This window comes from Pristiophorus japonicus, chromosome 18, assembly GCF_044704955.1.
Source record: "Pristiophorus japonicus isolate sPriJap1 chromosome 18, sPriJap1.hap1, whole genome shotgun sequence".
NCBI classification, from domain to species: domain Eukaryota; kingdom Metazoa; phylum Chordata; class Chondrichthyes; family Pristiophoridae; genus Pristiophorus; species Pristiophorus japonicus.
Genome location: NC_091994.1, coordinates 34,003,262 through 34,015,754, shown reverse-complemented (window position 1 = coordinate 34,015,754; position 12,493 = coordinate 34,003,262). Strand labels below are relative to the sequence as shown.

The 12,493-nt window shown below is 50.4% G+C and overlaps 2 protein-coding genes across 2 annotated transcripts in view; one reads left to right on the top strand and one right to left on the bottom strand.

The window, feature by feature from the left end:
* LOC139228641 (dedicator of cytokinesis protein 7-like) overlaps nucleotides 1-12,493 on the top strand; it is a 265,121-nt gene that overhangs the window by 92,173 nt on the left and 160,455 nt on the right. The window lies entirely within an intron of this gene.
* Nucleotides 237-12,493, bottom strand: part of angptl4 (angiopoietin-like 4) — a 23,453-nt gene continuing 11,196 nt past the window's right edge. The window contains exons 4-7 of the mRNA XM_070859853.1: nucleotides 5,624-5,737; nucleotides 4,898-4,993; nucleotides 3,984-4,259; nucleotides 237-1,744 (exon numbers count right to left, since the gene is read on the bottom strand). Of these exons, the coding sequence (XP_070715954.1) occupies nucleotides 1,569-1,744; nucleotides 3,984-4,259; nucleotides 4,898-4,993; nucleotides 5,624-5,737 (662 nt within the window). The 3' untranslated portion in view covers nucleotides 237-1,568. The remainder of the gene's footprint in view (nucleotides 1,745-3,983; nucleotides 4,260-4,897; nucleotides 4,994-5,623; nucleotides 5,738-12,493) is intronic.

The window sequence follows — 12,493 nt, the reverse complement described above, 5'->3', positions numbered from 1 at the left end:
CCATTTCCACTCCCCCCTCCCCACGCTCGCCCATTTCCCCTCCCCCTCCCCCACTCCCATTCCCCCTCCCCCTCCCCCACGCCCATTCCCCCTCCCCTCCCCCACGCCCATTCCCCCTCCCCCCTCCCCCCTCCCATTCCCTCCCCCCCTTCAACACGCCCATTCCCCCTCCCCTCCCACATGCACATTCCCCCTTCCCTCTCCACACGAGAATAAATAAATACAGCAGGCAAATATTTAAACCAAAGAATAGTTTTTTTTAGACAAAAATATGAATTAAAGAAATCATTTGATATTAAAATAACTGGTTTTAAAGGTTATGTACAGCAGACAGTAGAGACCGACTCGCACTCCCTTCTGGGAGAAGCTGAGCATTTTATAAATTACAAAAGGCAGGTTTGGAATATTAAATGTTTAAATACATAAAGCAAAAAAAAAAGAAACAATTAACAGTCACAATTCTGGCACAGCTATTCATAGCCATGGTGATAAAGTCAATATGACTCGGACACATTCCTTGGAGCAGGAATTGAGCTACAACTGTAACAGCTAAACTGGTATAAATAGTGACCAGGACACGAGGGCGAGGGGAGTCGAGGTACCTGGGCGAGGGGAGTCGGGGTACCTGGGCGAGGGGAGTCGAGGTACCTGGGCGAGGGGAGTCGGGGTACCTGGAGCCAGGGCTGTCACTCTGGGCTTATGCCAGAGCCTAGACTGCACTTGCATTTATTTTACAACTTCCAACATAAACAATACATCGGCTTGTCTCCAATTTAGAGAAAATGCAGAGCAGTTTTACGGTACTGACGGGGCAGGGGTAGAAATTTGACCCTTTCAGTGCTCGGAGAGCTGCTGATGTTCAAGAGGTGGCAGTGTGCTCCAGTTTGATTCTGGCAGCCCCAGACTGGCCCTTCAGTAGATCATACGGTGCTTTTTACATTGGATTGATAAAGGTTCATTAATATCCAGGGATTTAGCAATTCTCTAGTATAGTGACAATGGTGTCAGATCACTGTACACACCGACAATGTACACACAATTTGCTGGAGTACAGTTAACTGTTGCTGCAGCTGAGATGAGGGCTGGGATCTTCCTGGTTTGTGTGACGTGGGTAATTGCTGCATAAATTCTGGGGGCGGGCGGCGGGGAAGTGCATGGTAAAGCTCACAAACCGGTTTTACAGAAGTTAGCTGAATTTATTTTTCAATTTTGTACTCGTCTTGAATTTAAAACTCTCAAAGGGAGAACTAAGAGCAGCTTCGAGTGGCCTGTGTGCTTTGGGATCGCTTGCATAGCTCAGCTGTTAATCCTGGGACATTTACTGCATTGTTTTGTTGCGATAAACACATAAACAAATATGTTTGGAGACTCTAGTCAGTGCATCCACTTTTCCTTTCGAACATTGCATTGTACTCTCGTTCCAGATGTAAACAGCGACTGCTTTGCTGTTTTCAATTTCTCTCTCTCTCTCTCTCATTCTTTCTCTCCCTATCTCTCTCTATTTATCTATCTCTCTCTCTCTCGCTTTCTCACACGCACATTCTCTGCCAGAATCTGAGCTTTGATGTTTATGCTTCTAGTTCCATTGGGCGAATCATCATCGTCGTGGTTTTCAGGGGGTAATTTCGGCCTTTCCAGGGCTTCCAGAATATCCCCTGTCTCCTCTCGTGTCGCTGCAGGGGCTTGCTGGTGAAATATTTGCCGTTCAGGTTAGCCTGGCCGCATGTGGTGAACCACCATCCACCTGGAATATTCACAACCATGGTTAAAGTACGCGGCAAACCAGCCTCTGCACGCTCATTACACCTCTTTAATGTTTACTTGGTGGGTCTGGCGCGTGCTCGATGCGTGCGGGACCTGTTGCCACGGGGTGGGTGATAACCCATCACTGGGGGTGGGGGGGTCCCATCGATGGGGGTAGAGGGGGAAATCACTGGGCGGGACCCATCGCCACGGGACAGGTGGGTGGAAACCCATCACTGGGGGTGGGGGGTGGGGGGGGGTCCCACTGATGATATGTTGAAGAATCTCAAAAGCAAGCTACTCACAGATGTACAGTTCGGGCTTCAGCTTGCTGAATACAGAGTGTGCACTCTCCCCATGCAGGGTCACACGCTCGATTATAAAGGCACAGGCAAAGCCTCAATGACCCCACTGTGCACGGGCTGCTGCTTCAACATAACCAACTCAAGAGTAGATCTCTACCCTGTGCTGTCTGCAGCGCTGGGGACCCAAGGGCTGCGATCTCCCATCCCTCGTGGCCCAAATCCGCGATATTTTTGTCCATTTGTTTTCTCTGCTCCATGCTGCTGGTGACCCCTAATGGGAGTGCAGAAGCAGCATCTCCCCAGCAGCACAGTGCAGAGCTCTGCCTCCCCCTGCATGTACGGACTTTACAGTTCCCTCATCTCTCATTTCCCTTCCTCCCTCTCGTATATCCTGGTTCCCTGGTATAGCATCATTGAATCCTACAGCACAGAAGGGTGCCATTCAGCCTGTCATGTCTATGCCAGCTCTTTGAAAGAGCTGTCCATTTAGTCCCACTCCCCAACTTCTTCCCCATAACCCTGCAAAATACTCCTCTTCAAAGGCCATGTCCAATTGCCCTTTGAAAGTTGCTATGAAATCTGACCCCACTACTATTTACAATCTATATTAATGACTTGGATGAAGGGATCGAGTGTAATGTAGCCAAATTTGCTGATGATTCAAAGATAGGTGGGAAAGCAAGTTGTGAGGATGACGCAAATAATCTACAAAGGGATATAGATAGGCTCAGTGAGTGGGCAAACATTTGGTAGATGGAGTATAATGTGGGAAAATGTGAGGTTATCGTTTGGAAGGAAAAATCAAAAATCAAATTATTATTTAAATGGGGAACAATTACAAAATGTTGTCGTACAGAGCGATCTGGGGGTTCTTGTGCATGAAATGCAAAATGTTAGCATGCAGGTTACAGCAACTAATCAAGAAGGCAAATGGAATGCTGGCCTTTATTGCAAAGGGGATGGAGTATAAAAGTAGGGAAGTCCTGCTACAATTGTACAGGGCATTGGTAAGACTACATCTGGAGTACTGAGTACAGTTTTGGTCTCCTTATTTAAGGAATGATTTACTTGCATTGGAGGCAGTTCAGAGAAGGTTCACGAGGTTGATTCCTGAGATGAGGGGGTTGTCATATGAAGATAGGTTGAGCAGGTTGGGCCTATACTCCTTGGCATTTAGAAGAATGAGAGGTGATCTTATTGAAACATAAAACATTCTGAGGGGGCTTGACAGGGTAGATGCAGAGACGATGTTTCCCCTCGTGGGGGAATCTAGAAATAGGGGCATCGTTTCAGAATAAGGGATCACCCATTTAAAACAGAAATGAGGAGGAATTTCTTCTTTGAGGGTCGTGAATCTTTGGAATTCTCTATCCCAGAGAGCTGTGGAGGCTGGGTATTTGAATACATTTAAGGTGGAGATAGACAGATTTTTAAATGATAAAAGTGTCAAGGGTTATGGGGAGCGGGCAGGGAAGTAGAGTTGAGGCCAGGATCAGATCGGCCATGATCTTACTGAATGGTGGAGCAGGCTCGAGGGGCCAAATGGCCTACTCCTGCTCCTATTTCTTATGTTCTTATGTACCCTTTACGGTAGTGCATTCCAGATCTTAATTTCTTCACGCAAGATTATCTCCTAATTTTTCCTCTAGTTCTTTTGCCAATGATTTTAAATCTCTGGCTTCTGGTTATCGAGCCAGTTACCAGAGGGAATAGTTCTATATTTGCTCTATCAAAACTCCTCATAATTTTCAATACCTCTTTAAGGTCACCCCTTAACCTTCTCTGCTCTAAGGTGATCAGCTTCTCCAATCTCTCTCCATATAGCTTGCCCATGAGTTGGACCATCCCAAGTTCTCAATGGCGACCAGGAAGGAATGCGCTCTGTTGTGTTATGGCTATGTTCAAGCATTGATAAAAGTTTGGCACGGCACTGACCTGTCAGGTGCTTAGCACAGCTCATGTTGAACTTCAGATCATGGTCCTGGTCTCGGGTGGAAAAGCGCAGGCCACTCGACTCACTGATGGCATTCTTGAGGTTTCCGGAAATGGGGCTTTTGAGGGTCATGGTGTAGTCGGAGGCCTCGCTGCCGAGGCTGACAGGATATTCTGTGTACTCCGTGTGATTCTCCCAGTCCTCCAGCTCGATGCGCAGGAGATAGCCCCCCTGACGCACAACGGTGTAAAGTTTCTCCAGACCCAACCAGAATTCACCTGAAATCAGGAAATCAGGAATGCGATCAGATTAGAGCAAAGCTTTTCATTCACCAAATGTTTTTTTTTTAATCTGTCTTTTGGTGTCTCCTCTAATATTTCACTTGTGTGTCCAAGCCAACCTGAATCCCTCAGCCATCATGACTAAAAACAGATTGTCTGGTCGTTATCACATTGCTGTTTGTGGGACTTTACTGTGCAGAAATTGGCTGCTGTGTTTCCTAATTACTACAATGAATAGACTTTGTTGGCTGTGAAATGCTTTGAGATGTCCCGAGGTTGTGAATGGTGCTATATAAATGCAAGTTCTTTCTTTATTTGGATTATCTAACAGCTTCCTCTGCTCACATTTTACATCTGAAGTGTTTCTTTGTATTTTTTCCTGTTTTATCCCTTCCTCTCCTGGAGGCACTGGATCCAAAGTGCACTTCAGTATCTCACCAGGAGGGAGCAGCACAGCCCAATCCTGCCCTTTCCTCTCCACCCACCCACTTCCCAGCAGGGAAGTGTTGCACGGCCAGGAGCAGCAACCTGGGTTGAATTTGTCCTCCCTAACCCAGGCGCACCAAGCCCTCCCCCACTCCAGTCCCTTATGGAACAAGAAAACACCCTTAAGAACACGAGTGAATTATGTTTACCGGTAAGGTTGCCAAATCCATCCTTGTACGCCTGCCAGAGCCGGTCAAAGTCCACTGATCCATCCCTCCGTCTCTGAAGCATGGTCCAGCCTCCTTCTGTTGGAAGAGCAAAAACGTTTAAGACTCTGCATCGACAGAAAGACGAGGTGTAAAATTAGATTAGAGGAGACCAAGAGCAGTTCTGGCTCCGTTTCCACAAGCAGTACCAGCCCCCGTTTCAAGCCACAGTGTTATAAGCAGCTGTGGCAATTCTACCCACACCCACCCCTCCCCCCCCCACCCCCGACTCGGCAGAGTGGCTCCAGCCTTGTTACCAGGAGCAATGGAGGTCGGCCCCGTCCCCATTCTTGGGAGTCACACCAGCCCTTGACCCAATTTCCACAAGCGGTTCTGTCCTGTTTCAGAGAGGGGCGCTGACCCCTGATCCCATTTCAGAGAGGGGCGCTGACCCCTGATCCCATTTCAGAGAGGGGCGCTGACCCCTGATCCCATTTCAGAGAGGGGCGCTGACCCCTGATCCCATTTCAGAGAGGGGCGCTGACCCCTGATCCCATTTCAGAGAGGGGCGCTGACCCCTGATCCCATTTCAGAGAGGGGCGCTGACCCCTGACTCCATTTCAGAGAGGGGCGCTGACCCCTGACTCCATTTCAGAGAGGGGCGCTGACTCCTGACCAAATTTCAGCAAGAGCCCCAGACTCAGTCTCCAGTAATATTCAAATTCTTACCGTCTGTCATTTGACAGAATGCTTCAAAGGGCTGTGAACCTATTGGCTGGATTCTGTACACACCAGTGGTTCGTTGTCCTTCGAGGAATAGCTGGTGACAGTCAGAAGGAAGTTCTGCAGGTAACAAAAGTGCACTCATTAGGTTTTGGGGGTTTCTTTACTAGTTTCACTTTGTTGTGTTTCAGATTAATCTCGCAGATAACCCCTGTGCCCATGGCCCAGAGAGTGGTTTTATTTTCTCAGACTGATTGCGCTGTCAGCATCCTGTTCAACCGAGCTGAACTTCCACAGGAACAGGAGTAGACCATTCAGGCCCTCGAGCCTGTTCCACCATTCAGTTAGACCATGGCTGCTCTGTGTCTTAACTCCATTTACCCACCTTGATCCCCTACCCTCGTCTAACAAAAATCAACCACTCACAGTGTTGATCCTCTCCATCACAAAGATTGCCCAATTCCACTTCCTATGATCTTCTCCTTTAGCTTGGTGTCTATATAGTGCCTTTAATATAGAAAAATGCCCCAAGTTTTTCTATATTAAAGGCACTATATAGATACAAGTTGTTAAATTTGTAGCATGCCCAGGGAACAGTTTATTTCAGGTGCTGTTGTATCCTGTGCTTGCTTCATAATTCTCATCCCCAAAAGGTGCAAGATAACCTTAGACTAGACTTTGACTTGTGCTTTAACTGCCCAACAGGTTTTCCGCCACTGTCTATGGCGAATATATACCCCATAAACTTTAAGAAGGGATAAAGTTATGTTTTATAATTTAAAGTTTAATAAATGCGTTAAGTTTTACCCTCTCCCTTTTGTCAGCTGTGGCTCAGTGGGTAGTACTCTCACCTCTAAGTCAGAAGGTTGTGGGTTCAAGTCCCACTCCAGGAACTTGAGCACATAAAAGAAATCTAGGTTACACTCCAATGCAGTGCTGAGAGTGTGCTGCACTGTCGGAGGTGCCATCTTTTGGATGTGACATTAGACTGAGGCCCCGTCTGCTCTCTCAGGTGGACGTAAAAGATCCCATGGTATTATTTCGAAGAAGAGCACGGGTGTTATCCCCAGTGTGCTGGCCAATATTTATCCCTCAATCAACATAACAAAAAAGCAGATTATCTCATTGCTGTTCGTGGGAGCTTACTGTGTGCAAATTGGCTGCCACATTTCCCACATTACAACAGGGACTACATTCCAAAATTCTTCATTGGCTGCAAAGCGTTTGAGACATCCGGTAGTCATGAACATAAGAAATAGGAGCAGGAGTAGGCCATTTGACCCCTCGAGCCTACTCCGCCATTTAATAAGATCATGGCTGATCCGATCATAGACTCAGTACACTAGGTGTGGCCTCACCAATACTCTGTACCGTTGTAGCAGAACTTCTCTGCTTTTATACTCTATTCCATTTGCCTTCCTGGTTACTTGCTGTACCTGCAAACAAAATGTTTGTGTTTCATGCACAAGGACCCCCAGGTCCCTCTGTTTTATAGCACTTTGCAATTTTTCTCCATATAAATTATAATTTGCTTTTCTATTTTCTCTGCCAAAGTGGATAACCTCACATTTTCCCACATTGTACTCCATCTGCCACATTTTTGCCCACTCACTTAGCCTGTCTATATCCCTTTGCAGACACTTTGTGTCCTCTTCACAACTTGCTTTCCCACCTATCTTTGTATCATCAGCAAACTTGGCTACATTACACTCAGTCCCTTCATCCAAGTCATTAATATAGATTGTAAATAGTTGAGGCCCCAGCACTGATCCCTGCGGCACCCCACTAGTTACTGTTTACCAACCGGAAAATGACCTGTTTAATGCTACTCTCTGTTTTCTGTTAGTTAGCCAATCCTCTATCCATGCCCATATATTACCCCCAACCCCGTGAACTTTTATCTTGTGCAGTAACCTTTTATGTGGCACCTTATCGAATGCCTTCTGGAAATCCAAATACACCACATCCACTGGTTCCCCCTTATCCACCCTGCGTGTTACATCCTCAATAAGAGCTCCAGCAAAATTTGTCAAACGTGATTTCCCTTTCATAAAACCATACTGACTCCGCTTGATTGAATTTTACTTAGATGTTAGACTAACCAGTCTATAGTTTCCTGTTTTCTGTCTGCCTCCTTTTTTAAAATAGGGGCATTACATTTGCGGTTTTGCAATCCGCTGGGACCTTTCCAGAATCCAGGGAATTTTGGTAGATTACAACCAGTGCATCCACTATCTCTGCACCCACTTCTTTTAGGACCCTAGGATGCAAACCATCAGGTCCAGGGGACTTGTCCACCTTTCGCCCCATTATTTTACCAAGTACTACTTCTTTAATGATTGTGATTGTATTAAGTTCCTCCCTCCCTATAGCCCCTTAATTATCCACTATTGGGATGTTTTTAGTGTCTTCTACCGTGAAGAGTGATACAAAATATTTGTTCAAAGTCTCTGCCATTTCCCTGTTCTCCATGATTAATTCCCCAGTCTCATCCTCTCAGGGACCAACATTTACTTTAGTCACTCTTTTCCTTTTTATGTACCTGTAGAAACTCTTACTATTTGTTTTTATATTTCGTGCTAGTTTACTTTCATAATCTATCTTCCCTCTTATTTTTTTTAGTTGTTCTTTGCTGGCTTTTAAAATTTTCCTAATCCTCTGGCCTCCCACTAGTCTTGGCCACATTGTATGTCCTTGTTTTCAATTTGATACCATCCCTTATTTCTTAGTTAGCCACAGATGGTTATCCCTTTTCTTACAGTCTTTCCTTCTCATTGGGATATATTTTTGTTTAGATTTATGAAATATCTCCTTAAATGGCTGGAAGGCACTATATAAATGCAAGTTTTTCTTTTCTCCAAAGGGAATGGTTCAACTTTGAACAGAGAAGTTTCAGATTCTTGTGAAATAGAATTGTGTTTGTGACCAGCAGTGAAAGCTACGGATTGTTTGCCTGAACTTTATATCTTGGCAGCTTTGCACCGCCAACTCACCAGGATTCGTGCCACTGTTAAAAGTTCAACTTTTGTGCTGCAGTAAATATAGCTCTTTACCCCACAGCTGAACATCCTGGGGGTGTGAATGGCTGGGTAAGTGTGAGCATTGCACAACTGCTGAACCCCTTCCCTGGGGATAGGGCCTCCCCACCCAACTCTTCAATAAACTTCTGCCCGGGTGCGAGTGGTGGTTGCTTCAGACAAGTGTGAGTCAGTAGGTGTGAACGTGAGCGACTGTGCACAGTTTGAGCGTGAACTTTGCCCGACTTTTCGCCCTGTATCGTTTTACCAGCCCTGAGGGGGGCGCCACTGGTTTATTGAAATAAATTAGTGAAGAAAAACATCAAGTATTCAGCCCGGTGACTTTCCACAGCTTTTACATTTTCTGAACTGGATTTTGGATGAAGCTTGCCCCGTTTTAGATTTCTTAACCGTTTGTGCTAATGTTGTCGTTAGATTCTCTTTCAGTTTATATTTTTCTCTCTAGCCAAGGACAATGCTCGTGTCGCCCTGACAACGAGAATGCCCACTTTGAAGTTTCTCCCACGTGAGTCGGCATGTTGAAGCACTTTAGTACCGACCCTGCTGAACATGTAAATTTCACACACCAGTTGATTGCTATTATTTGTTTAGGTTTGAGGTACGAGTTACACAGCCAAGCTTTAAGCTGGTTGTTTTTAGGTAAAGCTCTGGATTGGAGTTGCAGGTCACATCGTGTTGTTTTGCTGCATTATATAAAGCTCTGACACGTATCTCACACAGCTCAGCGCAGTTCAAGGTTGAAAGGATTAAGAGGGCTCCGCCGGGGCTTTTCTCGAGTCTGAAGTAAACACGAACTTTTACCTAGTTGTCCTGGGACCCTTCTGTGGCCCTCCTTGTAAAAGTCAGGCATTCCACACGGCTTAATCCCAGAGCACTGGGTGACTTGAGGCAATTAACATTCGCAGAACCGTTGGTGTTTGTTGCCTCCAGTTGTAAACCCATTTAGCGCACAATCCTGTTGCTAGTTTCCCTGCTCAATCACCGACTCCCTGCTGAGTGTAGTTGCTGACGCAAGGACTGTCTGTTCACTTTATTTCATCACGGAAATAATTTCCGAATCTTGGTAAACTGAAGTTTTTGAAGATTATATGTCTCTGCAATTTGCATCAAAACTTTTACCAGTTAATGTTAAATGGAGACCAGGAACATACAGTGCAGGATATATGATGTACACTTGCTGTAAAATGGTGAATGTAGCGCAGGATGTGTGATGCACACTTGCTATATATGGTGACCATGTAGCGAAGGATGGGTGATGTACATTTGCCGGGGGGGGGGGGGGGGCGGGGGCGCGCAGAGAGAGAGAGAGAGGAAGACTGGGGTGGGGGGGGGGGGTAGGAGAGGGAGAGTGGGGGGAAGGAAGAGAGGGAGAGTGGGGGGGGGAGAGAGAAAGGGAGAGTGGGGGGGGGGAGAGAGAAAGGGAGAGTGGGGGGGGAGAGAGAGAGGGAGAGTGGGGGGGGGAGGAGAGAGAGGGAGAGTGGGGGGGGAAGGAGAGAGAGGGAGAGTGGGGGGGGGAGAGAGGGAGAGTGGGGGGGGGGAGAGAGGGAGAGTGGGGGGGGAGAGAGAGGGAGAGAGGGAGAGTGGGGGGGTCAGAGAGAGCGAGAGTGGGGGGGACAGAGAGAGCGAGAGTGGGGGGGGGAGGGAGAGAGCGAGAGTGGGGGGGGAGAGAGAGAGCGAGAGTGGGGGGGGACAGAGAGAGAGTGGGGAGGGACAGAGCGAGCGAGAGTGGGGGGGGGGAGAGAGAGAGAGGGAGAGTGGGGGGGGAGAAAGAGAGGGGGGGAGAGGGTGAGAGGGGGGAAGGGAGAGAGGGGGGAAGAGAGAGACTGGAGGGGGGGGAAAGAGAGAGGGAGAGCAGGGGGAAGTGGGGGGGGGAGAGAGGGAGAGTGATGGGGGAGAGAAAGGAAGAGAGGGAGAGTGATGGGGGAGAGAAAGGGAGAGAGAGGGAGAGTGGGGGGGAGACAGAGGGGGAGTGGGGGGGGAGACAGAGGGAGAGTGTGGGGGGGGAGACAGAGGGAGAGTGGGGGGGGAGACAGAGGGAGAGTGGGGGGGAGAGACAGAGGGAGAGTGGGGGGGAGACAGAGGGAGAGTGGGGGGGAGACAGAGGGAGAGTGGGGGGGGAGTCCGAGGGAGAGTGGGGGGGGAGACAGAGGGAGAGTGGGGGTGGAGACAGAGAGAGAGTGGCGGGGGAAACAGAGGGAGAGTGTGGGGGGGGAGACAGAGGGAGAGTGGGGTGGGGGAGACACGGAGAGTGGGGGGGGGAGACAGAGGGAGAGTGGGGGGGGGAGACAGAGGGAGAGTGGGGGGGGGAGACAGAGAGAGAGTGGGGGGGAAGACAGAGGGAGAGTGGGGGGGGGGAGACAGAGGGAGAGTGGGGGGGGAGACAGCGGGAGAGTGGGGGGGGGAGACAGAGGGAGAGTGGGGGGGGGGGAGACAGAGGGAGAGTGGGGGGGGAGACAGAGGGAGAGTGGGGGGGAGACAGAGGGAGAGTGTGGGGGGGAGACAGAGGGAGAGTGTGGGGGGGGAGACAGAGGGAGAGTGGGGGGGGGGGAGACAGAGGGAGAGTGGGGGGGGGGAGACAGAGGGAGAGTGTGGGGGGGAGACAGAGGGAGAGTGGGGTGGGAGACAGAGGGAGAGTGGGGGGGGGAGGAAGAGAGGGAGAGTGGGTGGGGGTAGAGAGGGGGGGAGGAAGAGGGTGGGGGGGGGAAGAGAGGGGGGGAGGAAGAGGGTGGGAGGAGGAAGAGAGGGAGAGTGGGGGGGGAGGAAGAGAGGAAGAGTGGGGGGGAAGGGAGAGTGAGAGGGGAAGGGGTGAGGGGGAGGAGAGGGAGAGTGAGGTGGGGAGAGAGAGGGAGAGAGGTGGGAGGAGAGAGAGTGAGTGCGGGAGGGGGGAGAGAGGGAGTGCGGGGGGGGGGAGAGAGAGGGAGAGTGGGGGGGGAAGAGAGGGAGAGTGAGGGGGGGAGTGAGAGTGAGGGGGGAGAGAGAGGGATAGTGAGGGGGGAAAGTGAGGGCGGGAGAGAGAGGGAGAGTGAGGGGGGAGACAGAGGGAGAGTGAGGGGGGGAGAGAGAGGGAGAGTGAGGGGGGAGTGAGGAAGGGGGGGAGTGAGGAGGGGGGAGTGAGGGAGTGAGGAGGGGGGGAGAGAGAGGGAGAGTGAGGGGGAGTGAGGAGGGGGGGGAGTGAGGAGGGGGGAGTGAGGGAGTGAGGAGGGGGGAGTGAGGGAGTGCGGGGGGGGGGGAGAGAGAGGGAGTGCGGGGGGGGGAGACAGAGGGAGAGCAGGGGCAGGGAGACAGAGGGAGAGCAGGGGGGGAGACAGAGGGAGAGCAGGGGGGGAGACAGAGGGAGAGCGGGGGGGGGAGGAAGAGAGGGAGAGTGGGGGGGGGGAGGAAGAGAGGGAGAGTGGGGGGGGAGGAAGAGAGGGAGAGTGGGGGGGGAGGAAGAGAGGGAGAGTGGGGGGGGGAGGAAGAGAGGGAGAGTGGGGGGGGAGGGAGAATGGGGCGAGGAAGGAGGGGGGGAGAGAGAGAGGGAGAGTGAGGGGGGTTGAGAGAGAGGGAGAGTGATGAGAGAGAGGGAGGGGAGGGCGGAGAGAGAGAGAGGGAGAGGAGGGGGGAGAGAGAGAGGGAGGGGGGAGAGAGAGAGGGAGGGGGGGAGGGAAGAGAGGGAGGGGGGGAAGAGTGGGAAGTCGGGGGGGAAGAGAGAGACTGGTTGGGGGAAAAAAGAGAGGGAGAGCAGGGAGAGTGGGGGGGAGAGAAAGGGAGAGTGATGGGGGAGACAGAGGGAGAGTGAGGGGGGGAGAGAGAGGGAGAGTGATGAGGGAAGCGAGGGGGGGGGAGAGAGAGGGAGAGC